Source organism: Trypanosoma melophagium (assembly GCF_022059095.1).
Source record: "Trypanosoma melophagium isolate St. Kilda chromosome Unknown ctg32segment0, whole genome shotgun sequence".
In the NCBI taxonomy this organism is placed as follows: Eukaryota; Euglenozoa; class Kinetoplastea; order Trypanosomatida; family Trypanosomatidae; genus Trypanosoma; species Trypanosoma melophagium.
Window position 1 is genome coordinate 59,406 of NW_027125166.1, and position 27,020 is coordinate 86,425.

General features: G+C 39.2%; 16 protein-coding genes across 16 annotated transcripts; 1 reads left to right on the forward strand and 15 right to left on the reverse strand.

The window, feature by feature from the left end:
• Positions 1 to 55: 55 nt before the first annotated feature.
• Positions 56 to 508, reverse strand: LSM04_005680 (uncharacterized protein; the record flags this gene model as incomplete). The annotated part of the gene is made up of 1 exon (XM_067334806.1): positions 56 to 508. One exon carries the CDS (start codon positions 506 to 508, stop codon positions 56 to 58), a length of 453 nt encoding a protein of 150 aa, XP_067189214.1.
• Positions 509 to 677: 169 nt separating this feature from the next.
• On the forward strand, positions 678 to 884 carry LSM04_006807 (uncharacterized protein; the record flags this gene model as incomplete). Its single annotated transcript, XM_067334807.1, has 1 exon — positions 678 to 884. One exon carries the CDS (start codon positions 678 to 680, stop codon positions 882 to 884), a length of 207 nt encoding a protein of 68 aa, XP_067189228.1.
• A 186-nt stretch (positions 885 to 1,070) lies between these two features.
• On the reverse strand, positions 1,071 to 1,844 carry LSM04_008241 (uncharacterized protein; the record flags this gene model as incomplete). Its single annotated transcript, XM_067334808.1, has 2 exons — positions 1,071 to 1,726; positions 1,766 to 1,844. The coding sequence occupies 2 exons, from the start codon at positions 1,842 to 1,844 to the stop codon at positions 1,071 to 1,073; spliced, it is 735 nt and encodes a 244-aa protein (XP_067189239.1).
• Positions 1,845 to 2,091: 247 nt separating this feature from the next.
• Positions 2,092 to 2,316, reverse strand: LSM04_003208 (uncharacterized protein; the record flags this gene model as incomplete). Its single annotated transcript, XM_067334809.1, has 1 exon — positions 2,092 to 2,316. The coding sequence occupies one exon, from the start codon at positions 2,314 to 2,316 to the stop codon at positions 2,092 to 2,094; it is 225 nt and encodes a 74-aa protein (XP_067189187.1).
• A 567-nt stretch (positions 2,317 to 2,883) lies between these two features.
• On the reverse strand, positions 2,884 to 3,909 carry LSM04_001816 (uncharacterized protein; the record flags this gene model as incomplete). The annotated part of the gene is made up of 1 exon (XM_067334811.1): positions 2,884 to 3,909. One exon carries the CDS (start codon positions 3,907 to 3,909, stop codon positions 2,884 to 2,886), a length of 1,026 nt encoding a protein of 341 aa, XP_067189171.1.
• Positions 3,910 to 4,310: 401 nt separating this feature from the next.
• LSM04_003519 (PHF5-like) lies at positions 4,311 to 4,643 on the reverse strand (the record flags this gene model as incomplete). The annotated part of the gene is made up of 1 exon (XM_067334812.1): positions 4,311 to 4,643. The coding sequence occupies one exon, from the start codon at positions 4,641 to 4,643 to the stop codon at positions 4,311 to 4,313; it is 333 nt and encodes a 110-aa protein (XP_067189191.1).
• A 400-nt stretch (positions 4,644 to 5,043) lies between these two features.
• LSM04_003949 (zinc finger protein) lies at positions 5,044 to 6,615 on the reverse strand (the record flags this gene model as incomplete). The annotated part of the gene is made up of 1 exon (XM_067334813.1): positions 5,044 to 6,615. The coding sequence occupies one exon, from the start codon at positions 6,613 to 6,615 to the stop codon at positions 5,044 to 5,046; it is 1,572 nt and encodes a 523-aa protein (XP_067189195.1).
• Positions 6,616 to 6,811: 196 nt separating this feature from the next.
• Positions 6,812 to 8,078, reverse strand: LSM04_000739 (uncharacterized protein; the record flags this gene model as incomplete). Its single annotated transcript, XM_067334814.1, has 2 exons — positions 6,812 to 7,740; positions 8,072 to 8,078. The coding sequence occupies 2 exons, from the start codon at positions 8,076 to 8,078 to the stop codon at positions 6,812 to 6,814; spliced, it is 936 nt and encodes a 311-aa protein (XP_067189156.1).
• Positions 8,079 to 8,082: 4 nt separating this feature from the next.
• Positions 8,083 to 10,056, reverse strand: LSM04_003203 (uncharacterized protein; the record flags this gene model as incomplete). The annotated part of the gene is made up of 1 exon (XM_067334815.1): positions 8,083 to 10,056. One exon carries the CDS (start codon positions 10,054 to 10,056, stop codon positions 8,083 to 8,085), a length of 1,974 nt encoding a protein of 657 aa, XP_067189186.1.
• A 734-nt stretch (positions 10,057 to 10,790) lies between these two features.
• On the reverse strand, positions 10,791 to 15,194 carry LSM04_000845 (NUC194; the record flags this gene model as incomplete). The annotated part of the gene is made up of 1 exon (XM_067334816.1): positions 10,791 to 15,194. The coding sequence occupies one exon, from the start codon at positions 15,192 to 15,194 to the stop codon at positions 10,791 to 10,793; it is 4,404 nt and encodes a 1,467-aa protein (XP_067189160.1).
• Positions 15,195 to 16,171: 977 nt separating this feature from the next.
• Positions 16,172 to 19,554, reverse strand: LSM04_001365 (uncharacterized protein; the record flags this gene model as incomplete). Its single annotated transcript, XM_067334817.1, has 2 exons — positions 16,172 to 16,179; positions 16,401 to 19,554. The coding sequence occupies 2 exons, from the start codon at positions 19,552 to 19,554 to the stop codon at positions 16,172 to 16,174; spliced, it is 3,162 nt and encodes a 1,053-aa protein (XP_067189167.1).
• Positions 19,555 to 21,522: 1,968 nt separating this feature from the next.
• Positions 21,523 to 22,779, reverse strand: LSM04_004506 (ATP-grasp fold; the record flags this gene model as incomplete). Its single annotated transcript, XM_067334818.1, has 1 exon — positions 21,523 to 22,779. One exon carries the CDS (start codon positions 22,777 to 22,779, stop codon positions 21,523 to 21,525), a length of 1,257 nt encoding a protein of 418 aa, XP_067189202.1.
• A 566-nt stretch (positions 22,780 to 23,345) lies between these two features.
• LSM04_001179 (uncharacterized protein) lies at positions 23,346 to 24,113 on the reverse strand (the record flags this gene model as incomplete). The annotated part of the gene is made up of 1 exon (XM_067334819.1): positions 23,346 to 24,113. One exon carries the CDS (start codon positions 24,111 to 24,113, stop codon positions 23,346 to 23,348), a length of 768 nt encoding a protein of 255 aa, XP_067189164.1.
• Positions 24,114 to 24,505: 392 nt separating this feature from the next.
• On the reverse strand, positions 24,506 to 24,907 carry LSM04_005261 (uncharacterized protein; the record flags this gene model as incomplete). The annotated part of the gene is made up of 1 exon (XM_067334820.1): positions 24,506 to 24,907. The coding sequence occupies one exon, from the start codon at positions 24,905 to 24,907 to the stop codon at positions 24,506 to 24,508; it is 402 nt and encodes a 133-aa protein (XP_067189208.1).
• A 349-nt stretch (positions 24,908 to 25,256) lies between these two features.
• On the reverse strand, positions 25,257 to 25,685 carry LSM04_002426 (uncharacterized protein; the record flags this gene model as incomplete). The annotated part of the gene is made up of 1 exon (XM_067334822.1): positions 25,257 to 25,685. The coding sequence occupies one exon, from the start codon at positions 25,683 to 25,685 to the stop codon at positions 25,257 to 25,259; it is 429 nt and encodes a 142-aa protein (XP_067189173.1).
• A 325-nt stretch (positions 25,686 to 26,010) lies between these two features.
• LSM04_002930 (Bromodomain) lies at positions 26,011 to 26,685 on the reverse strand (the record flags this gene model as incomplete). The annotated part of the gene is made up of 1 exon (XM_067334823.1): positions 26,011 to 26,685. One exon carries the CDS (start codon positions 26,683 to 26,685, stop codon positions 26,011 to 26,013), a length of 675 nt encoding a protein of 224 aa, XP_067189184.1.
• Between the last annotated feature and the right edge of the window lie 335 nt (positions 26,686 to 27,020).

The window sequence follows — 27,020 nt, forward strand, 5'->3', positions numbered from 1 at the left end:
AATAGAAAATAAAAAGACAAGAGGAATAAGTATTAGACAAAAAAACAAATATATGTCAACGCCTCGATAAAATTTGCTCCACCTCCCTATGGGACTCATCCCAATTAAACCACAAAGTATCAAAAACGTCCTGGAGGTCATCAATATCAACTAGAACTCCTGCAAAAAGTCGTATTGCTTCCATTTTAGTGTCATTAAAAAATAAACGTTCAGTTAAAGTTGCCAATTGCCGTGCCGTCACACCTAATATTGCTTCTCTACTATCCTCACCTCTTTTCTCTTGCTCTTTTTTGTGTTCTTGCTCCTGTAGCATCAACTCATCATTTACTAAATCAGCAAAAGAGGAGTGTATATTTACCCCCACTTCACCCGTAAAAACCAGGTGACGAAACATACGCATTACATCACGATCATCATCAAGGAGCGGGATAAAGTGCAGAAGTAACTGCAACTGCGTATCCTCCATCCGGCACAGTTTCTCTGCATTAGCGGCTATACTGTCAGACATCCGCCAATGTCGTTCCTGATCCTCGTGTCTGTCGTATGCATCCCTTACACTCTCTGGTAGTGTATGGCGTTGATCCCCTATCGCCTGTGCGGCCGCCTCTCCACTTCATGCATCCACGTGTTCCGCAATATTAAGAAAGTCAAATAACAATTGATTCACATACACGGTAATGCGACCCCGCGATCCCCGTCCTCCGCGGCATATGAAATCGATACTCGCTGCTAATCCACACGGTGTCCACGTGCCAATACCGGAGATGACATCACGCAGAAACGCATCTAACACTCGTCGTCGTGATTCGCCAGTCTCTGTGGTGAGTTTGCGCCACGCTGGCACTGCGCGGCAACGTAGTTGTGGCACGACAGTCTCGCCGTAGACACAACCGAGGGATTCATGAAGGGCGCGGTACTCGCGATAACGCCTGGAGAGTACCCGGTGATGGCCACAGAGAGAGATATGCAAAAAATAGGCAATGTGATCCCCGTCAAGGATAGTGAAATCCTTTACATTTAGTAGAATTTGTCCTGTAATAGTGGAGGCGGTGGCGGCCAGTGCTAATTCCTCAGAATTGCGTTTTTGAGTATTCTGTGTGGTCAAAGAAGATTCCTTTTTCGGTGTCGATGCGGAGGAAAGTATTGCTGTTGCTGCTGTTAGCAATACTGGTGGTTTGTGGTTGTGGTAGAGATGATGATAGTAATGAGGATGAGGATGGGGAGGCGGAAAGTAAACGAGATGGTGTGGTACCGTGTTCATCCATCATTCGTAGAATAGTATTCCTCTTATTCCCTAATTCAGTAGCCTGGGAAGGTAATAATGACCCTAATGCAGTGTCTGTTGTTTTTATTGGAGTGGTGTTAGTTGTGGTGTCTGGGTTTAATTCTTTTGTGTTAAGCACATCTACCGTTTGTTGCTGTGGTGTTTGTTTGGGTAATGATATGGTATTCACCGTATGTTCTTCCACCTCCAGAAATGTATACAAAAACTTATTCAAGACAGTAATCTCCGTACTACCATCAGGGTCCTGTAATACAATATTACTTGAAGAAGACCAGAGTGGACTCACAATAAGAAGTTCATTCAAATAGGACTCCAGTTTTGGGAGACGTCCTGCTGCATTTGCAATGCTATTGCGAACCCATAACCGCCCAACTCCTGTTAAATGTGGTACTTTACTACTACCATATTTTTTTTCTAGTTGAGCGTGTAGGAAAGTAAAGTCTTCATATGACTTGCCCAACACCCAATCAAGTCAACTACCAAAGCAAACTTGAAAATCATACTGTATTTTCCCCTCATACTGAAGGTAGTCAATGGCGGACACCTTTATGTGCGCCATATCATTTACCACTCGCAGACATTAAATTGGAAAAAAACAGTGAGAAACAAAAAAAAAGAGAGAGAAAGAGAGAGAGTGTTTGTGTGTATGTGTGTACGGCGTAAAGGAGGCAAGGTAACAACTACAAGAAGTAACAACAAATGAATGAATCAATGAATGAAAAGAAAGAGATGAATGAAAAAGCTTGTGTCCGTATAGACGTTCATGCAGAAACAACTGTTAACACATAGTGGTTATAAATATCACCTCATGATACTCCTCCATTAATCTTCTGTGGTTCTCCCCACTCTCTTCGGTGCTTCTCTAACGCATCACGGTACACACTGCAGAATACTACAGAGTACATCTCTCCAGCAATCTCACCAAGAACCTCCCGAAACGCCTCTTTACGTAGCCCTTGTTCCCATATAGCGTAGTCACGTGATGCCATATCTAACTCTTCATCACGTTGAGGACTACCACTATTCTCCATGCTAGATTAATAATACAATGCCAAAAACCTTCCTTTCTTTTTTTTTTAATTTTGCCTTAGAAGGTATTTTTCGTAATACCCTTGAGTGGAACCGATGAATCAAGAAAGAAAGAGCATAACACATCTGGCCAAAAAATTGAAGGAGGTATAAACATAACGCAAGATACAAAATTTACGCGGTGTCCGTAAGACCACTTCAAAAGGGTCGCAAGCAATACAGCAAATCAACAGACCACCATAACCATCATTACCTTCTTCTTGTTCTCCTCCTTTATAATAGTATCTACCAGAGTTCCTACTGTAACTGTTACTTATATTTCGGCACCACCCCCACACCCTCCAAAACACAATCACGACCAGCACACCAGTTAGAAGTACTACTAATAGCAGCTGATGTCAAAGAAGAAAAGCAGCATCTTATGGCTCTCATGTATCATTTTCTATTTCCCTGGTCAAGCAATAATGACGGAAAGAAGAAAGAAACGAACCAAGGCCAAAAAAAAACTCCGCCTTTTCCTCTTTTTTTCCATCCATCCATCCATCCAATTATTCACTCAATTGGGCCCTTCACTTCCCTACAGCTGACTGACCACCAAAGCGTGACGAACGAGCATTGGCGCGACTACCAGCAGAGTTATAGAATGTTCTTGGGCCCCCCACAGTCTGTGGTCGCCGTAACCGTGAGCGTTCCCTACACACATTCACCCGCACAGAGTTGTGGTTCGGCAAGTTACCATCATAGTTAAGCCAATCAAGTACGTGTCGGGTGCGGTTCCGCAGCTGCGGGGCCACCTCCGCTGGATCAAACTCCCACTGCACCAGATGCTGTGCCCTTTCCTCTGGTGTATCGCCAAACCACTGATAATCCACGCGGAGGTATTGCTGCTGCAGTGGCCGTTCATTCAAAGCGCGGGTGGCGGCCTTCGGGTCCTTGACGGCGGCGCCAAGAGACTCGCAGACCCCAACAACATCGCCGAGAAGTTTGTGGACGGCGGCGGTGATTTTTTCGCCCTCCACCGGCCGCACAGGCACGAGTTGTTGGGAGCCGTCGAGGGCGTGCACGACGACCCACGGGGTTTCATTGTACTCCAAGAGCATCTCCGTCTCCACGTAGACGTGTGAGTTGTGGAAGGTGATGGGAATGAGAAACTCGCGGGCGAAGCGGCGGGCAGTGTCGGTGGCGAGTTTCCCCTGCGGCGTGCTCTGCCGCTGTGCGTAGTAGACGTAGATGGACTTTGTAAACGGATGCACCTTCACCACCCGCTCCAGCAATACGGCGTAGGGCCAAATCACCTCCGCCGCCTCATTACCGAACTGTCGTTTTGGTTTTGGCAATCCTTTGAACGGCTCCAACTCGTCCCAACCCTCCCGCATCTGCAGATCCCACCGTTTGATGAATTGATACTGCCGCGTCTCCTCTGCGGTGGTCTGTCGTTTGCCGGGCCCTCGATGAAGACCGCGTGGACGGCGGCTGGTGGATGTTGGCACATCTTGCACCTGTTCGAGACCACGCAGCGGCCGCGTTGCGTAGATGGTGCGGGCCCACGAGAAACAGAGAGACAGCGGTAGTCGCTGCTCCTGCCACCGCCGCATCGTGTTAATGATACACTAACTGTAATAAAAAATAAATAAATAAATAAATATATATATATATATATATATATATATATATATATATATATATGGGGTATGTGTGAATGAATGAAAGAGTGAATAGAGAGAGGAAATCCATGGTGGAAGAAACAATGCGAAAATAATTATATATATGTTCTTTTAAAAAGTATGAACAAATAACAGAAGTAATAGTAATGACAATAGCAGTGTTAGAAAGAAAACAACGCCACAAGTTAGGCTTCTTTTCTTTTTTTCAGCAGCAGAGACACAAACACAAACTCAATCGGAGAAAAGGAAACATCTCTCTCTCTCTCTCTCTCTCTCTCTCTCTCTCTCTTTCTTTCTTTCTTTCTTTCTTTCGTTCTTTTTCTTCTTGACACTCATCGTGTGCGCATGGTGGTCATACGTTGATGTCTGTTCTGATTCAAAACACGTGGACATCCGTCTCTGTCCTTTTCAAGAGCAACACAATATTGACAGTAGTACGCTACCTCTGTTGTTTTACCAGCATTGCACATCACACAACGCTCCTCACCTTCTTTGCCAAAACCACAGTCATCACACACATGCACCTCTCGCATCGATGGAAGAATCTCATCAAACTGAAGATCACATATAACGCAACGTCCATCATGGTGTTCGCAGACGTATCCAATGTATATGCCCGGCACCTTGCGGCACATCTGTTGCTCCTGTTTCGAGTGGCGCAGCATAACGCAACAGAACAGGGGGGGCAATAATACTAAAGTCCTACATCCATTAAATAAATATAGATAGATAAAGGTATATAACAAGAAAAAAAAAAGAGGAGGCAAATCGTTGGCAAAAGAATGGCATTCCAATATATGGAGTAAGAAAGGTGTTGACAAGGAATACATTACTGGTACCTCCTATTGCAGAAAGAGATTCGTTCATGAAATATCACAACATGCAACGACAAAAGAGTCACCTCTCAGCCGAAAAAAAAATCTGAAGTAAAAAAAAAGGAGAGAAAAAAAAAGGAACTCTGCATCAGCGTTTCCCCTCTGTTCCGCGTAGTAGATAAATAGACTGATATAATGATAATAATAACCAAAGACGTTGCTGCTGAAAGGAGCAAGCATCCACACAATACTACTCCGTTTCACCTTCTGTTCCACTCTCTTCTAACCTTAACCTCTTGTAGGGTGCACTGTCACTTTCTGTATCACCCGTTTCTACAGTAGTAGTAACAGTTGCTGCTATCGTCACATTCGCATCTTCTTCCTCCATAATAACTTGATTCCGCTTCCGTCTCGGATTTCGCCTCGCAGGTTGTACAATAGGTCTATCAGCAAATTCACTGGTGTCATCTGTTTCAATAGGTGAAACTGTAGGAGCTGGGCGTGTCACAACGGCTGGGCGTTGTGGCTGCAGTGGTGGCATCATTAAGCGCCTATCCAGTCTTCTATTGCAGGTACTACCGGGGTTGTTGTTACTACTACTACTGCTACTAATACTACTATTGCTGATAGCATCAGCATATACCACTGTGGAAGCTCTCACCGTACCTAAAGGACGAGTAAGTGGGCGCAATGATCCGTGAAACGGTGGTGGACGTTCAACACTTCTCCGGTTAAATGTTGTTTGCACGGCGACATCTTGTGAAGGATGCGTCCATGTCTCTGGTACATCCTGTCTTTCCACACCGAAGCTAAAGAGTGAAATGGGTTCATCGTACTGCTGGTGTGCGGGACGGCGGCACATGGGACAGTGATCGGCCCGCATTAACCAACGACGCAAACAACGTGTGTGGAAAATATGACCGCAGTGCAGTTTGCGGGCCCGATCGCATGCCCTAATGGATTCCAGACAAATCACACAGTGTCCGGTGGCTTTAATTTCCGGGACAGCACGCAGTACATCGTTAAAGTGATGCAGTCGCAGCACCGCATCCACCACCGCGTAAAAGCGATGAATTACTGTCAACTGCATTAATGCCGTTGCATGTTCTGGGCAGTATTTTACCGCAGAGAAGAATGCCATAGCGGCGCCTATGCTACGTATAGTGAGACCAACCTCTTCCATTGGATCAAACTCACTTTCGTCACCGCCTGCATTCCTTGTGGCGTACAAAATATGCAGCATCTCAAAGGTGAGGGATTGTACAAGTCTAACCGAAACTGTTGTTGCCCAAACAATAAGTGTATAATACACCGTTTCACTCCGCTCATCGCGTGGGCGGGAAATTGTAGCGAAGAATGACCACTGTAGAATCGCTGAGAAGAGGGCCACAAAACCCGAAAGAACTGCCACGGCACGAAACCGCCAATTTGGCCAGTGTGCCCATCCCGTAGCCTGCTGTTCCACATGTGTGGACCAACAACTAAGTGCCACAGCCGCAATAATTCCATCCCGCCACTCCGCGGTTGCCTTTGGTCCTGCGAAGGCAGTGAGGGCGATGAGCCGCATTAAGGCTCCCACAAAGTTTCCCTCAACAATCGGCCCGTGTGCCTGATCGCCAGACTCGCCGGAGTTTTGTGCACCGGCACCGCAGAGCCGCTCTGCGCCGGCAAGCCCAAACTGAACGGTGCGCCTCACCACAACGGCGGTCATAATCCAGAGAAATGCGGATAGTGTCTGTGCACTGTACGTGAAGAAGCCCCAGTACACAAAAAGCGCTATGGTGACCCAAACCACAGAGCCGTGCACGTACAGTGTATTCATTTGTATTGAATTCTCGAACGGCTCTGCAAGAAAGAAAGAAAATAATAATAATAATAAATAATAATAATAATAATAATAATAATAATAATAATAATAATAATAATAATAATAATAATAATAATAATAATAATAATAATAATAATAATAATAATAAATTTACTTGGTAAGGGGATAGAAAAACTTTACCCCATTATAGTCAAACGTGTGATTCACGCAAAATTTTGTCGATAATTCCTTCATGTGGTTTCCCTGTCGAACGCCCAGCTTTAGCCAGGAGCTGTTCTACCACATCAAAGAAAGCTAAATCTTTCCCTTCAGATACCCTGCGTTTCACTTCCTTAGTTGTAAATTCCGATCTTGATTCTGGCCGTTTTGTTGCAAGGTTTAGGTTGTCTTCCACCACATCTTCCAGAGATGTATGAATTGCATGAAATAACATTCGTTTATTCTCTGTCATCTCTGTACAGCTCTGTAATCGTACCCCACAGATTTCATCTGTCGTAGGACTAAAGTGAACCCATAAAGGAGGATGAGGAAATAGCGGTGGTAGCCATGCAAATGCCAACAGTGGTTCTTGTCTTTCATCCGCGGAATTTACTACATAGATGATCTCGCCACCTAAATCGAGCTCAAACAAAACATTTTCCCACTCAAATAATAAAGACTGTCCAATCTGTTGATTTTCTCGATTATATCCTTCTTGTTCTTTTTGTTGCAGGTTTACACAACGTACACTACCAGGGGTGGGCCCTGGACTCAGTAACCAAACAAGTGTATCCATAGAAGAATATCCCACAGGAAGTACGCCAACAACTGGTACTTCACTATTTAAATGATCAAGAAATGCAAGTGGGATAACATTTCGTGCGATCCATGTTAGTCCATGTACAAAGTAGCGGAATGGAGATTTATTTTTCTTCACATCAGATAACTTTTTCCAAATAACAGACCAAGCAGTCCACTCCTCATTTCCCCTCAAACGATTCGCAGTCTCCAATGCACGATTTTGCTTCTCTTGAACCTCATTTTCTTCTTTTCCTTTTTTTCCTTCTTGTTTAGCGTGAAAATCAGAATTATGAATGTTTACAGTACCTTGATATAATCCCTTCTCCTTCCGAAGATGTGCTTCAAGATCCCAGACTGTTCTTCGGGTTGCCGTATGACTAAAGTACACTCTACCTGTCTTCTTCTTCTTATGCCTCCTCCACTCCCCTCGGAGAAGGAGCTCCTCTGCGAGAGCGGCTATTGATGACAGGGTGCTTGATAGGAAAGCAAGAGGAGAAAGATAAATAAATCCTGGTTTAGTTTACAAATAAAACAATAAAACACATTCCAAGAAAAGTCGATGTTTTATAGGGGGAGGTAACTAGAGATACACCATTACATACACAGATAAGAAAAGAAAAGCGAGAATGATTCTGCGTTTGATGTCAAGAAAAAATGAAATGCAGTACACAGTACATAACTTCACTTTTTTTGAAGTTCCGCCTGAAGTGCAAAAAAAGCCGCTTGTTGCTGTTCTAGCATCAACTTAGTCATCTCCATCTGAGACTGAATCTGTCGTAATAGTTGCATTTTTTCATCATTACTATTTGCCTCACCAAACCGTGAACCTTTCATAGAATCGATAGGTGAAAATGACTGGAATTCCTGATTCCCTTCCATTCCTAAAGATCTTTGCAGAATATCAGATAATGCAAGCGTACTATATCTTTGTTGTTGTTGTCCTTGTTGTTGAGGTGGAGGTGGTGGTCGTCGTGGTTGGTTTTGTTGTTCACCTATACCATTATTCCCGCTAACATTGATATGTTGTTCATGCGACAATGGCCATAAAGATGACTGCTTTTTTTGCTGTTGTGGCTGCCACATTCCACCACTCCCTTCCACGCTATAACCTAATATCGATGGATTTGGAGGAACTGTTCCTACTGACCCCAGTGTCTGGAAATTGGACCGCACTTCTTCTCTGTTTTGTTGTTGTTGATTTAGTTGATAGAACGGCTCAGTGGGCCTCGGAACAGATGAGATGGCGGTAATATTACATGATGGTCCTCCATGTGTTTTGGACTCATCGCGTTTACTCAAATCTGCAGAACCGAATAAATCGGCAAGGGCATCTCCAGTGGGTTGTCCAGCGGCGTGTACGGACGTTGAGGAAGATGCGATTGATGGTGTCTTTTTCAGCGAAAGATCTGAAAAGAGATCATCAAATTGCAGAGATGCCGATTGTGGTACGTTTACAAACGTATTCGAAGACCCAATCGTTTGTTTTAATTGTTGTAATTGTTGCTGCTGTTTTTGTGGTGATTGTTCTTGTACTGACGACGATGATATTTGTTGTTGTAATTGTGATTGTTGTAATGATTTTAAGATACGCTGCGCTACACCTCTGGCGGCTTCTGCCTTCACAGGGTTCTCCGCACCTGTTGTCTGCAGGTGTCGAGAAACACCACTGCTATGACGACGAAAGAATTCCCGCGCCTCCTCCAATTCACAACCGCCACTATTAGAGTTATTATTATTATTATTATTATTATTATTATTATTATTATTATTATTATTATTATTATTATTATTATTATTATTATTATTATTATTTGGATCCACGATCGCCTCTACGACAAGAAGAACTTTATACCGGTTCTGAAGTGATTGACGGGGTTCACGCAGCTGTCGGTCGAGTTCTGCCGACACCTCTTCTAATCTCCCTGTACTAACTGCCGCATCAACAAAAGAATCCAATTCCTGTCGTGCAAACTTCTTCTTTGGGTTTAAAATAACCTGTTCCACTAATTTATCAGGCGATAAGTTTCCGTCAAAGGATCCATACACACGTTCCTTTACAATAACCAACGATTGTTTCTTCTGCTCATCACAGTGTTTTCGGTACAACCGTTGCTCCCTCTCATGCATCGTCTGAAACACACTCTTCTGTACTCCTCCTGTTCCTGTTGTTCCTATTGAGATATCGCCGTCCATCTCTCTATTACCGCCTGCATTTCTGTTAGAACCGGCAATAAGTGACTCACTATTTCCATCCAGTGCTAACAACAACGCCGTGGCGAGTTCCTTATTCACCGCCTCCACCGTATCTTTCCGCACTTCACTAATGTGGGCAAGGCGGTGTAGTTCCGGCCGCACACTTGGCAATCGCGCCCGCACACCAGCGGCCCCCTCCAGCACCAACACCCGCAGTAATTGCAGGGCCTTATTTATATCCGTCGTGACTGGCGGCTGGGAGGTGAGGGGAATCGCAATAGCGCATATAATGCGATCGCAGGCGTGTTCAGACTGAAAACTCGCCGCCCGCACTTCGTCGAGTTGATAAAACGGAACCACGCGGGGATCCGCCGTGAGGGCGCGCCGGACCAGTCGAGTGTAGGGATCGGCACTATCGCGTACATACTCCAGTGCGGCGTGCAGCTTTGCGTGGACATTCATAATTGTGATATCTGCAATCACCCAACACACCGTACTTAATAAATAATAATAATAATAATAATAATAATAATAATATTGATTGTACTCTTTATGAGGGGACAGAGGTTCTGTCCTGTTATTGACCTCTTGACCTAGACTACAGTGTGTCTACGTGTTTGTTTTTCTTGTTTTTGTTCTCTCCTTGTCCCGTTTCCTCTACCTGTTTTAGAAAGGAAATAGGCAATATAATTAATTAATTAATTAATTAAGGGAAAAAAAGAGTTGAAACATCACAACAAAAAACGAAAAGGAAAGGAAAAATAGTGGCGGTAATAGTCATAATAAAAGTTATCAACGCCATTATTGCAGCTTCACAGAAGTCAATGAAAAATAAAAATAAAAAAATAAAAACTCAGGTGCAATGTTTGTAAAAAGAAAAAAAGCAAGAATAGCCACTTCTGGTGGAACTAATATAGTAGTAGTAATAATAGTCACCACTTCTCTATACTTGAAAATACAATACCTTTCATTATACTTTACTTACTTTACTTATTCTTTCATCTCACTTTGTTTCCCAGTCGATTCCATATTCACATCGACCACAATAACCCTCCAACTTTCTTGTGAGGTATGAAGAAAGAACGCCAAGAAAAAAAAAGGGATCCACCTTGATGAAAATAGTAATAATAATAATAATAATAATAATAATAATAATAATATTATTATTATTATTATTATTATTATTGTCTCTTACCCTACTCATCGAGACTATTCAATCCCTCCTTAAATGCCTGTATAAAACAGTAAGCAATTTCATCATCATACCGGCAGAGTGTTTGGAGTGGGAGAAGTAAAGAACTGAGGGGCATTTGAATCTCTGCAATATCACTATCATGACAATCCGGCAAAATAAACGGTGGTGTGAAACTATCTTCACAAAATTCCTCATACTTATCTTCTCTATTAAATGGACTTCCTTTATTATTATTATTATTATTATTATTATTATTATTATTATTACACTTCTCATTGCTTTGATTACGACGAGAAAGCATCAGCAGCAACACAGATGCGTACTTGGACCACGCAGAACCGATAGTTTGTGGATCCATTATCTCCACAAGCGAAATAAAACGACTGTTGATATCACTTGGAAGGATATGAATATCTAAATACTCAAACACCATATCTTGTACACGTACGGATGCATTATCCTTTATGCCTCTCATTATGAGTGTGTTGAACACAAGAGATGATTGATGTATTTTATGTGTATGAATAGCAAGTGTAAAGAAAACTATTCTTGTCTCCTCATGTATATACATAGTCTCCAAGGCGTCTAGTGATAAAAAATTCACCACAAGACTCTCCAGTTCATTAGTAAGTGAAGCCGTCGTCATGAATGGAAGTAATACTATAAGTAATTCATACAAGGCCATACGCACCACCTCAACAAAGTTATTTAGATTATTTGAGAAGATTCTCTGTAGTGTGGCGTAGATATGTGAAACCCACTTCTCCTGCCCTTTTCCTTTTTTTTCTTCTTCTTGTTGATATTTCCGTGTGGCCACTTTACTCACGATTTCGAGTAGTATTAATTGTTCCCTGATGGCAAGAGTCGTGTAGTTTGCAAAGAGTGTGCTGTATGGAATATCCCCAAATATGTTGGAGTCGTATTTCACTAATCCACGCAATGTCCACAAAGTTTGTGTTTGCCCGCGTGTAGAGAACCGTCGAAGTACCGCCAATCGTGTCATATTCCACAGTGTAGTCATATTAATAGTATTAATATTGCTATTAGTAGTAGTAGTAGTAATATTCGTCAAGGTATTGGAATTATTCCTTTCTTTCTGTTGGTGTAATTCTAATCCAATTAACTCTGCTGTTGCAGTAGAAAGTTCCTCGTCTTCAGTTTTCTCCAAAAGGGATACAAGTGATGTGTATAATGCACTTATCGCTGTTGATGATGCTATTGACATTGATATTGATATTGATGATGGAGTTATAACATCCGAAGCCAGAGAAAGAGAAGATAATAACACTCCGTTGTTTACAAGCAAACGACAAATATGAACCCCACACTTTGCCACTATTAATGAATGCCCTTGTATCAATCGTAATAACTCCATTTCCTGCACAGGCTGCAGTTCTCTTGTATATTCCCATAAGAGTCGCACAAATTCCATATTTTGTTCCATCACACAACTCTCCTGGTGTGGCACAGCTGAGAGAAGAAACTTCATCAATCGTCTAGCACTATTCACAGTAAACTTCATTACATCTGTTTTACACCATTTCAGTAATACGGCGAGTATATCCTTAATCACATAATGTATAATAATACCACCACCACCACCACCAGTATTATTATTATTATTCCATACTTCACTGCTGCAGATGATATGTACAAGTGCATCACGTAAAGTATTCGCTGCTGGGGCAAAGTACGAAGCCCGAAGTTGTACGAGGCGAACTATTACTAATTTCACATTCATGTGAATAGTCGTTTCATACAGCAGTCGTACCACTTCATTTAACCAACCACTATTATTATTATTATTATTATTATTATTATTATTATTATTATTATTATTATTATTATTATTATTATTATTATTACCAAACTTTAGCAGCATAAAGTCTATAACGCCGAGGAGAACACCAGAGCAGGTGCTGGTCCATACACTATCCACATCCACAAGAGCACAAGATGAGATCATTGCCTCACTCTCACAATTATTACACGTCTGATTATTCATATTCGTTTTGAACATATTATTATTATTATTATTATTATTATTATTATTATTATTATGCTCCTCAACTGATATCTGTGAAGCTAAACGCGTATAACCAGTTCGACCAGCAGGAAAACAATGTGAACGCAAACGATTATCCATTTGCCATGTCTGCAAGTTTCCACCTTCTCGGTTTCGCAATGCATTCAAACTATTTATTTCCCAATCACTGTAACTCTTTGCCAGTTCTTCTGTTATTTTCGGTACATTCGCCTCCACTGGGAATTGATGTTTGCGAGAGATATCCACAATGTGATGCCACATGTGATGATTGTGTGCATTTAACAGCAGTCGTGTGAAGACTTTTTCTTCTTTTTGTGTGGCCGTGAGAAGAGCCGCAAGACAACGATATGCCGCTTGTCGATATAGCATTATTGACATTTTTATTTCCTCTTCTTCTTGACAGTTTTTAATATTATTATTATTATTATTATTATTATTATTATTATTATCCCCAACAGGAGCACAAGTAGAATGAGAAGATTCTGGTGAAAATTCGAACATTTGGGCCGTTGTACATATTTTTATAAGTCGCACCGTCAGTTCCTTTCCACTACTGTAATTTCCATCATTGTTATTATTATTATTATTCGTATTATTATTATTATTATTATTATTATTATTATTATTATTATTATTATTATTATTATTATTATTATTATTATTATTATTATTATTATTATTATTATTATTATTATTATTGTTATTATTATTATTATTATTATTATTATTATACTTTCCCATAAAGGCTGTATATATAGAACCCCGTAAATCCGCTTCTTTCACAATGTGGTACATGGCTTCCAGAATGATAAATGCCCTCGTCTGTCGATGTAATGCTGTTCTTCTTGTTATTCTTGTTATTGTTATATGAGGCATGATAGAAACATCTCTAATGAGACTCGCAATATATTGTAAAAAGAAATTCATCTGCAATTCATATGGGAGAGAGTATAAACACGGTAAGAGAATACAATGGGTGAGGGCTAACCAAGCCAATTGTGGAAATCCACCATCCTGCTGCATTTCAAAGGATGCTTGGCATAATGTTTCAATTTCATTAAATGTTAATTGCTTTAATACATCATGAATCATTATAGTAATTGCATCATACAACGGTAAATCGGTTTGCTGTAATAATGGCAATAACAAAAAGAGCAATTCACTGTTATATACAGCCGTACATCTTGTAAGGTGTATAATAGCCCGTATAACAAGCATCTGATTCTCTCTATATAAATGATATGATGATCCAAGTGATTCCTTCCAATCTAGTGGTAGTTCATTATTTATAGTGTGTGTTAATAGTTCGGTTGTGAGTGAGAGATATCGCTGCATTGGCCATTTATGCAAACCAACAACTGTTATAGCCTCACAAAGTGTATTTACACCAGAAACAAACAATTGAACAGTCGTACGACTTGTTAAGAGGACATTAAAAGAAGGTCTCGTCCAATGCTGTGTATTTACCGCTATACGTATATCCCGCAGTAACGCCTCTTCATATCGTATTAATATATCCATTGTATGACTTCTACGACTTATTCGCAGTGAGTGGGAATGTACATTTAAGCGAAACTCCAACACCGCCGGGGAAACTTCTTCTTCGTCTCGTGTTATTAACATTAGTGGTGCAATACCTTCTAACCAACATATTCGCATGTTTCTTATATATATATCTATGTATATATCTTCTTCTTTTAGTTTTGTTAACATCGGTTTATGCTCCATTTGATTATGCATATCCCGCAGTATTTCACGGAGAGCCACCAGTGGAATACTCTCGAAGGCGTCCTGTCCATCTTTTTCTAATAACGCTCCACATAAATGACATAATTGTATAAAGAGACGCGATATCAATAAGAAATTATTTTTATTGTGACGATCATCATCATTATAATAATAATTCGCACTGCCCCATCCTCCTCTCAGTGAAGCCACAAGAAGAAGACGGGAGGGTTTTTGCGTATCATTATTATTATTATTATTATTATTATTATTATTATTATTATTATTATTATTATTATTATTATTATTATTATTATTATTATTATTATTTTCAATCGCAGTAAGAATTTCCGGCAGTTCCACATTACCCGCTATTAATAGTAATAACAGTAAATGACAACAAACACCACCCCATTGACTTCCCGCCACAAAAGCATCCCGTACAAATAGAGAAAGAGCAGCGAGAATGTTCTGCAGCCCACAGTGCGTTGTTAGCCACACCTCACATAATCCCAATTCCGCAAGTACAACAATGGCATGGAGTTGTCGCGTTATTTCTATTGGATTTGTATGAAAAGATTCCAACAATCGCATTAGTGCTGGTGGCTGCGATGATAAAAAGATGGAGTGCATGTGTGTATGGAAATAAGTGAGAAATGTCTGACGGCGGTGTGAGTCGTGTTGTATGACATTCCACAGCGCCATAATAAGAGCTTCTGCACAACACTGTTGTACTTTATAATAATAGAAGTTTGTGGAAATGCCAATTTGTGTGGGATTTAGCAGTAAACATAAACTCACATGTAAGAGAGAATCACCGCAAATAGAGAGACAGAGATTGGCCTCTGATGTATTACGGAGTAATCGCACCAAATGATGGGCAACTGAGAGCAGGCGTTGGCCCCCACGATTAAAATTCCCATTATTATTATTATTATTATTATTATTATTATTATTATTATTATTATTATTATTATTATTATTATTATTATTATTTAAGCCTATTTTATTGTAAAGTTGTAATGTTTTTATTATGTGAAACTATATTTAGTATATTATATTTTTTGTTTTACTGTGTTATAATAAAGTACTTACCACCGACTAGTAGTCCTTATATACTATTGCATTTAAATAGTTATTATATTATTTATTATTATATTTATTATAATATTATTATTATTATTATATTAGTAGTAGTAGTAGTGTGTTAGTAGTTTAGTATATAAAATAGAAGCCGTGTTAGAGGTATTTTAAATGTCCTGTAGAATACTGTAGTTTAATATAATTTTGCAATAAACCCGCTTTCAATAAAGACCAATGTGTAGATATTTAAATTGATACACATTACGTAGTTCAAAAATAATTTATTTTTGTACGGCTGTAGGCCTGAGTAAATATTATTAATTGTACAATAATGCACATGATTATAATACGTAATAAACAATACATAGTTAATAATGCGATTTATAAGGGACTCTACATAGTTGTATCAATATACGCAGTACGTCTAATATTTTTTTCTTTTTTTTATTTTTCTTTAATAAAATAAAATAATATATATATATATAAAGACATAAGATAATAAGTTATTTATATGGATATTATTTGTTTTACAATACTACCATGTCCTCAATGCGTTGACGCAGCATTTTATATTAATATTATTATTATTATTATTATTATTATTATTATTATTATTATTATTATTATTATTATTATTATTATTATTATTATTATTATTATTATTATTATTATTATTATTATTATTATTATTATTATTATTATTATTATTATTATTATTATTATTATTATTATTATTATTATTATTATTATTATTACCGTATACTGTACAAATACGCCGCCAAATCACACACTCTATCATTTCTGCAGCACTGCAATTCACATCGTGTTGGGCAAACCACTTCACACATTTACACAATAACATATGAAAAGCATTCTGTATATTCACATCCACATCTGCGGCTAAAGAGATAATAGTATCAAAGATGCGCTCAAACCATTTCTCCGCCGCATGTCTTGTTATTACCATTAGCCAGTCGCTCACAACAACAAACAGTAATTGAGATGCCGCCATACGTACGTGATGAATTTCACGACACTGCAATAGTAATAAAAGACGGGGAATGAGTACATCTAGCGGTAAGGCGAGTGTTATATTTCCCAGCAAAAGATGTAAATGGGTATAATTCGCTTTGCCCGAATGGGAATAACATTGTCTCTTTCTTCTTATCATTATTGAGTTATCAACACAGTGGGAACAAGGATGAGAGTTTGGCATCTTTCTGTAAAGAAATCTCTGCTGCTCCTGTTGTTGATCACTTATATTTAGTTGAATAGCATCTTGTGAAACGAAATCCCCTTTTTGGTCGAATGTCAAATTATTATTATTATTATTATTATTATTATTATTATTATTTAGAATCACTTCAACAGCAGCCATCCACACCTCTCGTGATTCTACAAATCCCCATTCACACAAACGCATCATACACAACGCCCACTGAAGAAGAGATGCACCAATATACATTGTTAGACGATAACCACAAATTACACTAAAGGGTTGCAGGAAAAGTTCGGCGTGTGTTAATGAGAGACCCGCACGTTTGGATATCTGCAGAAGAGTATGCAGAAAGGTGTAATAAGCAGAGATATGAGGATTTTCTCTGGAGCCCATTACAATTACTTCCACAAGACGTAAAGCGGCATCTTCTAAGCTCCATACTGTATTCTTATTTGTATGGCTCTTCTTATCACTTCTGCTTAACGTTATTTCGATCGTGTTTACAAAGAATGGGATAAAGTGCAATAGGGCCGTGCAATCATTCGGGCTACGTGCTCGTTTCACATATCCTTCCTCAGACTGCAACTGAATATAACCATTATTATTATTATTATTATTATTATTATTATTATTATTATTATTATTATTATTATTATTATTATTATTATTATTATTATTATTATTATTATTATTATTATTACTATTTTCACTCACGAGTGAAAGATCAAATCGACGTAGCATCTCACACGCTGCCAGCACAAATTCCCGGCGTAATTCCAATCGCAGTGTTTCCAGTGCAGTCTCACTAACGCACGCACTAAACGGATATCCCCAATCCTCCACACTGTGTACATCCAATAGTAATAACTTCCACAGATGCACATACTCCATCTGGAATGCTGATGATAATAATGATGAAGAAGCGCGATGGCAAACTAATGTGAGTAACTGCTGTACAAAACAGGCAACGGTGTATCGCATTCCACCACGATAATGAATGACCACCAGTAATTTCAATAGTGCAGTTCCTGTGGCTACTCGTACACGACCCACACATAATTCCTCTGGGTATAACTGCAATGCCGTGTTTATTATCATTTCCACCAATCGTGGGAGTTCATACAACGACGGTGGAAGTTCCATCAACATTAACGCACACGATGTTATAAAGAATGGCAATAAACGCACTACTTCTCTCGTTGGTCCCTTTATTATTCCTATTGTGTTACGTGATGGTAATAGTAATAATAATAATAATTCATATGTGTTCGTTAGTTCATACAATACACCTGTGAGAAAGTCTACACCGAGGCATATAACCAACGGCCTGGAAATATAACCAACGGCCATAACAGCAAATGATAACGCACCATTTGTGTCACTTTGACTATTCCGCAGTGTTATTGCGATATCATTATATATAAAACGGAGCAGGGAAACGGGTTCACGGCATGGATGATCAACATTTACAGAACAGAACATTGATAAGGCTTGAAGAAATCCCGCTGTTGCTGAATACGCCGTACGGCGCAGTTCAACATTCTTATGATGCCAAAGATATTTCAAACATGTATAATACTCCTCCGCATCTTTGATGAGATATTCTTTCAATCGATGGGCGCCTCTCTCAATAAGAAGAAGGGCGGCTTTACAAAGACGGTAGTTCTTTGTATTATCCACTAAATGTATGGAACTCTTCACCAGTTGATGAATCAACATAATAATAGGAGTTTGATAATTAGATCCATCAAGTGTGAGTGGAAAGACTGTACTGTAGTCTGCCACGGCGAGGAGAAATCCCTCCGCCACGAGTGGCTGTTCCACTAACATTAAAATCATTAACTCTCTATCTTCATTCTTCATCATATCGCTATTATTATTATTATTATTATTATTATTATTATTATTATTATTATTATTATTATTATTATTATTATTATTAATGTCTATAGTAACAAGACGTCCCGCAGCACTCAACATTGTGTGAAGAACACATGTGGCGTGTGGAGACATAAACTTTGTGTATAAAACACATAATGATCCAATTAACTGCATAGCCGTACTCTTTACACGTTGACCAATATTACTTTTACCCTCCATTACTTGTATACATGCATGTCTAATTAATTCCAGCTCGGATGGTGCAAGTGTGAGGCGATCATGACATCCTCTCACCACGTTATGAACAAGATTCAAACTTTCTGATTGTGTCTCGGTGTGTTTCTCCAGTCGATATAGTAGTAAGAAAACTTTTAAAGCAACTTGTAATAACATCTCCGCCTGCGAAATAGAGAAACTATCACATAATGCATTTACAATAAAACTAAGAAATGACATGGTTCTCTTTAATAGTCGAGCTTCCTGCATGTCTGCCCCGGAACTCCGCACACTTTCACAAATATCACTCACAAAAACAAGTAATCCCTCAACCTTATTATTATTATTATTATTATTATTATTATTATTATTATTATTACCATCAATATTAATAATATCCTCCTTCTTCGACAACAGACAGTGAAGCACAGGCGCCGATCCACGCGGCAGTATTCCCCCACTAATACTACTGGCCACACGCCGTTCCATATCGTCAAACACTCGCTGAGCATCACTGTTGTTTCGCAACTGTGCGAGGGCCGTTAAATCTGCACGCAGAGAACTACAAAGCTCCTCAACTGTGATTCCAGTCATATCAATCGTCTATGTATATATTCTTCCTTCTTTTCTTTTTTCCCTTCTTATCTATTATTCTCTGCTGTTTTTCCTTGTTGTTTTCTTATTATTCTTCTGTCTCTGTGAGGGGAAGGGAGGAGTTCCCTTAATACAGATGAGACGTATATTGACGTTTCTTTATTCTGTATTAGCGCCCACTTTCTCTCATCTCTCCTTTATTATGTTATTGTGTGTTGGGATGGGAATAATGATGATAACAATATCGATCCATTTAAAAGAAAAATAAAAAGAAAAGAGGAGAAAATATGCTCCACGTGTTTTTGTGTCTTAACAGTCGAAGAGAAGGAAATATATCAACAGACGAAAGAAGAAAAAACAAATACATTTTCTTCTTCTAAAAAGAAGAAAACAAAAAAAAACAAAAGAATGATTTCGAAACAGAGAAAAAGAGTCTCTGTCTGTGTGCGTAAAAAACATGAAGTTGCCAGACATCTGCAGACTCATCACACACACACACACTAAGGGGGCATAAACAAATTAGATCCATTTTAAATGTCTTTTGTCATCGAATCGAAAAAAAAGGACTTCTGGCTGGTACTGCAACAAACAATATATATATATATATATATATATATATATATATATATATATATATAAAGAGAGAGAAAGAGAAAATCTTGCGAGTGCGTCCTTATCTTTTTGTTTGTTTGTTTGTTTTTGTTTTCGTTCACACTCACCTTTGTTTTAATAGAAATAAATACCAAAATATAAGCGTGAACCTCCCCTTTTTTTTAACATTTCTCTCCATCTCTCTCTTCTCTTCCTCTTTCGCTTTCTCCTTCTTTGCAAATAGATGCCGTTAGATAAACAACGACACTATTTCCTTAACCCCGTGTCCATCTTATTCTCGCTCTTTACTTACCTCCTCTTCTTTCCCCAGTCCCACTGAGAAAGCAGTAAATGCATTACCAGTGAAGACGAGTAAAGATAAAGAACAGGCGAAAAGGAAAGAAACAGAGAGATGGCAAATTTCAGAGAGAGAGAGAGAGAGAAAGAAAAAGCGAAAAAAAAAAAGAAAACAAAAAATCTGATAGAATCTAGCGGTTCAGTATAGTTCAATCCTTTTTTTTTTTCTCCCGTTTCTTTGTTCTTTGTTTTTTTACTATTTATGCTCCCTTTAAATGGTGTTGATGAATATTGCATCCTGGTTTCTTCTCTTTTCCTTACTTATTCACGCTTTTGTTCATTTCTTTGTTTAATTCTGGATCCAGACTCCTGCCCCTCTTCTTTTTTTTTTTGTTTTTATTTATTTTTATCTGTAGATTTTTTTCCGGTTTTCCTGCTTTGTTTTGTGATTGTTTTTTTTTTCATTTCAATCCTTAAATCCATTTCATTTTGACGTAACGTGACATACTCATTTCTTTTTTTTCCCTTTTTTCTCTTTTTTTTGTTGGATTTTATTTTTTCTCCCATCGGACGGTTATTTCTTCGTTGTATAAGTACCTCCCTGTGTATATATATATATATATATATATATATATATATATATATATATATATATATATATGTATATATATGAGTTGGTTGAAATACCTCCTCTCCCTTTAATTGGACTTCTTTGTATTTCTTTGCATTCCTGCGACTGTTAGCATTGCCCCACACATAACAGCTACACACACACGTACACTTATACATACGAACTCAAAGGAGTGTAAAGAAGAAAAAGATCAAAGGGAAAAAAGAGAGAAGGAAAAAAGAAAAGAAAAAGAGAGACATACGCTCTCTTCTCTTCTCTTTTCTTCTTCCTCTTCCTCTTCCTCTTCCTCTTCTCTCTCCCTTCCACTGCCTCTTACATACCTCTTACCCATGTATATCTCTCCTTTCCATTCTTTTCATTTATTCATTTTTATTTCCACCATCAATCCACAGTCCACACACAGACACACACAGAGAGAGACCGGTCAAACACAACCACTGTTGAATGTTTTACGCGGCCTGCTTTGCGAGTTCGCAGGCGAGTTTGGCGGCCTCCTCAAAGTTGCGGGCGGGGTGCAGCGGGAGTCCACTCTCCTTGAGGATCTTCTTTCCCTCCTCCTCCATGCTGCCGCTGAGCCGCACCACCACCGGCACCATGCGGCGCTGCAGCTGCTGCGAGGCGGCCACAATTCCCTGCGCAATCACATCACACCGCATAATACCACCAAAGATGTTGACGAGAATACTCTTCACCTTTTCATCGCCGGTGATGATTTGGAAGGCCGCGATGATTTGTTCCTTTGTGGCGCTGCCGCCAACGTCGAGGAAGTTGGCGGGGCGGCCGCCGTCGAGGGAGATGAGATCCATCGTGGCCATCGCCAGACCGGCGCCATTCACCAAGCAGCCGACATTTCCGTCGAGGGCAATGTAATTAAGATCGTGTTTCTTCGCAAGAACTTCCTTTGGGTCAATTTGAGTGGCGTCGGCAAGAGCAAAGATGTCCTTCTGGCGGAACTCCGCATTATCGTCAAAAGACAGTTTGGCGTCAATGCACATCACATCGCCATTTTCCAACTCCACCAGTGGGTTAATCTCCACCTGTGTGCAGTCCTTGGATTTGCCAATGTTGTAGAGCGACTTAATCTGCTCCGCCGCCCTCTGCGCCGATACACCAGTGAAGCCGAGTTCCTTGGCAAAAGCCACGCAGTTATCATCATTGATGCCTTCCTGCACATTAATGCGCATGCGCTTAATCTTTTCCGGGCTCTTCTGTGCCAATTCCTCAATACCCATACCACCCTCGGCGCTGCCAATGAACATGGGAGAGGCGGTCTTGCGGTCGAGCAATAAAGCGAGATACAACTCCCGCTTAATTCCAGTCACCGCCTCAGTGACGTACAGCACACTCACCTTTTGTCCCTTTGGTCCTGTCTGCTTTGTCACCAGTGTGTTGTTCATCATCTTCTTAGCGCACTCCAGCGCCTCCTCGGCACTCTTGCACACATGCACACCGCCCTTGTAGCCATCGGTGAAGGTACCCATACCACGTCCACCAGCGAGAATCTGCGATTTTACAACCTTGCGGTCGGTCTTGATCTTTCCAAGTGCGGCCTCCACTTCCCCAATGGTGCGGCATGGAATACCAAACTCCGTCTTGCAGCCACCCTCCTTTAGGATTGCCTTGGATTGGTATTCGTGGATGTTGAGAAAGCGGCGTTGCACATTCACACCCTTGGGGATGCAGGTACGGCCAAAGCGAGTAAGCATTATTTGCGTTCTTTTTTCTTGTTGCTGTTATGTATTTTTTTTCGGTTTGGTTATTTTATTTAATGGACCCGATTCAGCTTTTTCTTTTTTTTTTCTTTCGATTTATTTTCTTGTGTTCTACGTTGTAGCGAGAATTCTGTGGTGGTTTGATTATTAATATATATATATATATATATATATATATATATGAGGTGTGGCAAAGTGTGAAAGGGAAGAAAAAAAAAACGAAACAAATAAATAAAGAGGGGAAATGAGATATAGAAGTCATGAAAACAAATATAATATATATATATATATATATATATATATATATATAGCAAAGTAGAAATTTTCTGCAAAAATAAATAACAGAACCACAAGTACAGCCCTGATATTCCACAATTACCAAAACTAGTCTACACCTGTCCCCGCATAACAGGCAGAACCATGCATATACGCCCCACATGTAAACAATTGTAGGCATGAGAGACACAGAGATGGAAAGTGAAGAAAAAAAGAAGAAAAGGGACAATACACCAAAGTAAAAAAAAAGTCACATATCATCATTATTATCACCATACGCAGTGTTAATCCTCAACTTCTAACACTGAACCAAACACCTCCAGATGTAATCGTTGCAGTTCCTCTGCGAACTGCCGCACGGCCCCACGCACTTCAAAAGGCGCCGGTACTTTTCCTCTGCAGACTGGACTAAGTACAGATCCAAACTCCACACGTCCATCGCTGCAGACCACAGCGGGAATAATAAAAGCCTGCAGTCGCAGAAATGCCCCAAACATGCCTTTATTTTGTAGCTGTACAGGCGTTTGACTGGAATGATGCGATCCGACAAACTGATCATACAGGATAACAGAAACATGAAGGTTTCTACGGCTCATCAAGTCAATAAAGACATCACGTCTGTATTCTAGTATACCGCCCATTTTGCGTAATACAAAACGTGCTACCGGCATACGAAAAGAAGACGTTAATGGATTGACAAGACAAAAACAAGCCCAAGGGCCAAATCGTCCAAAATCGGATTGTGCATACAGCAAAGTGTGATCAAACCAGCTAATACCCTTTTCAGGGAAAGAAACAATTACCACCGGGGTTGTTTCGTTCATGGATTCCATGTGAGGAAGTTTAACGGGATGTGAACGTCCATGCGCTAAACGTCGCCATATATCGCCGTTTGCCTGAACCCGTGGAGTCAAACTATAATAACACAACCCAAGAACAAAACAAACCGCCAAACTCGTTACCACACTAGTATAACATAGCAATAGGGATACAATAACAACTAAGAGAGCGGATATCAAGGGGTTTAGGGCCAACTTCCAGAGTCGATACATAGATTGATTTTGCCGTCCCACCTAGACTACTTTATTATTGCTTTTTTGCTTTTTTTTTTTGTATTTCCGAGAGGGAATAATTTCAAAAGAATTCCAGTTGTTTTCCAAAGAATGGGAGAAGAATTATTTTAGTTTTTTTTTTTTCAAATAAAACAGAAAAAAAAAAGAGTGGAAAATAACTGAATAGAAAAAAGAAAAAGAAAAAAAAAGAGGCAACATCGACAACAAAGAACAAATAAGAAAATAAAATAATAATTATTATTATTATTATTATTTTTATTATTATTATTATTTTTATTATTATTATTATTATTATTATTATTATTATTATTATTATTATTATTATTATTATTATTATTATTATATCTGACGTTTGATCACAACATCAAAGATTATTTGGATCGAACGGTAAACATTTTCTTCGTTCTATGCCAGTGATACCAGTATAAGCATGCGTTTTGAACAAATAATGTGAGAAGAAAGGTGTTTAACTCCGTTGCCCCTTCAAACTCACTAAATAGCACGGAAAAAACAAGGACTCGTAGTGATTCCCCAATTGCAGCTGTTAGTAGAATCCACTGACCGAGTGGTTCATAAAAAAGAATAAGTTTTGGTATTGCCAAATAGACAAGAAATACAGAAATTAGTAATTTACCTTGTGTGCTGTCTGCAGCCTTGTCAAACCATATCATGGTCGCCTCTGAAAGGGTCTGCCGAAGTACGCAAAGTCTAAATAGAAAGACAAGATCCAGAAGTAGAGTTATAATAAGTGAATACAATTGAATAAACATCATTTCTAAAGTTATGTCAAGCAACTATGTCATAACTAGCAATAAATAGAAACAGGGGGAAAGAAAAAGAATTAAATAACGTAAAAAAGTGATTTATTGCAAAAAAAAAAACATTGAGAAAGAGAGAAAGAAACAAAGAAACAAAGAAAGAAAGAAAGATGTGTGTTATTCATAATGGGAACTATTCCAAGGCCACATCAAGAAAGAACTCGTAGGCAACCAAGTCACCAGAAAACACAGACGCATAATAATAATAATAATAATAATAATAATAATAATAATAATAATAATAATAATAATAATAATAAATGTATATGTTTACGCACAGCCATAACAATAAAAAAAGAGGGATTTACTTATTCTTCTTCTTTTCATCTATAGAAGTCTTGGTCCTAAGTTTAAGTACCGTAAACGCATGAAAACCAAACAAGATGCAATTCCCCACCATAAAAGCCAAAAGGACATAACATGGTGGAGATATGGGATTTTGTTTTAGTGAAAAGAGTGAGAAATAGAGTGGAATCTCTAGTGCATGCAGTATGGCATTGTGAATCTGCAATAAAAGATGTCTTGGCAAGTACGCCGATAAGAATCTAGATATCATCAGTAGTATAAGAACAGATGCGTACATGTAGGCATAGGACCGCCGTTCTAGTGGGGCCACACTATCAAACCAGGGAGTAACCTCATGTACTGGTCTATCGTACGCTAGCAATAAGACGACTGTAGGCAATTCAAACAGTCCCAGTACAATAGTGTAGAGTGTGAAGAGGGAAACCATCACAGCAGACAGGTCTAAAAGAAATATATATATATATATATATAGCGGCTTTCTCTTATAGGTTTGCCCCATTAGTAGAAATAAAAGAAGAAAAAGAAGAAAAAAACACAGAGAGCCAATAACGGTAATATACACAGAAAAGACTCGAAAATAATAAAGAATACACCTGAGGGATTATAAGGGAAAAAACAGAAAGAGAGGAAACAACAGACTGTGTAAAAGACACACACATATTCTCATCTTCTTACTTCTTTTTTTTCTTTCGTTTTTTGTTTCACTTCTGTATATAGGACCCATTCATTCGTTAATAACTCAGTCCGAAATATCACGAACTTTCATCATCATCATCATCATCATCATCATCATCCTCATCCTCATCCTCTTCATCATCAGTTTCCTCCTCCTCTCCTTCCTCTTCCTCATCCTCATCCTCTTCATCATCGCTATCACTATCACTCTTGCTATCGGCCTTGTCATCACCATTGGTGTTTCCCACCCGCTTGTATTTAGCGATAAGTTCCTCCAACGGAACTTCCTTCTCCGCCTCCAGTTCCTTCAGCACACTGCCGAGATTCTCCTCATTACGCTTTTCCGCCTTGCGCAGGGTTGACTCATCGTCCTTAAATGCCCGCGATGGGATGTACGCATCATCCACATCAATCGCAAGTCCGGACTGCCGGGCGAGATCTAAATACATCTTTCTAAACGACAGGGCCTGTCTGTGCCACGCCGTTCCCTTCTTATTATACTCCAGTGCATTAGCAATCATCTGCGCCACGGCGTTCTGCACATCGGCGTCTGCCGTGTACATGTCAGCCTCAATATTACGGCGTATCGTCGATAAATCAATGGGACAACGCACAATTGTGTGATAATCAGGCAGTTCGGCAGAACTCACGGGGTGGTGGAACATGCGGAGTTCATCCAAATCCCACAGCCGCCGTACAAAGGCCAGACAACGTCTCTTGTCTAGTGTTCCCTCGCGTTCACGTTTACTCATTATTACTATTGTTATTATTACTATTATTATTATTATTATTATTATTATTATTATTATTATTATTATTATTTCCGCCTACTTGTTTCCACACTCGTTACGTTGTTATCTTTTAGCTATCACCTATCTTCTATGTCTTGTGTGAGTGGGATTCAGCGATGTATTCCCTTGTTTTCTTTCTTTTTTCACCCCGCTCTTTTTTTTTTTTTTTTGTTAGTTGTGCTCTTTTTAGATTGATGTTTATCCCTCTCTTCTTTTTCTGTTTTTTAGTGAAGAAGATGTAGTAATTTATTCTTACTTAGACCCGTGAGGAGTGTTAACTTCCTCGGTTGTTTTTC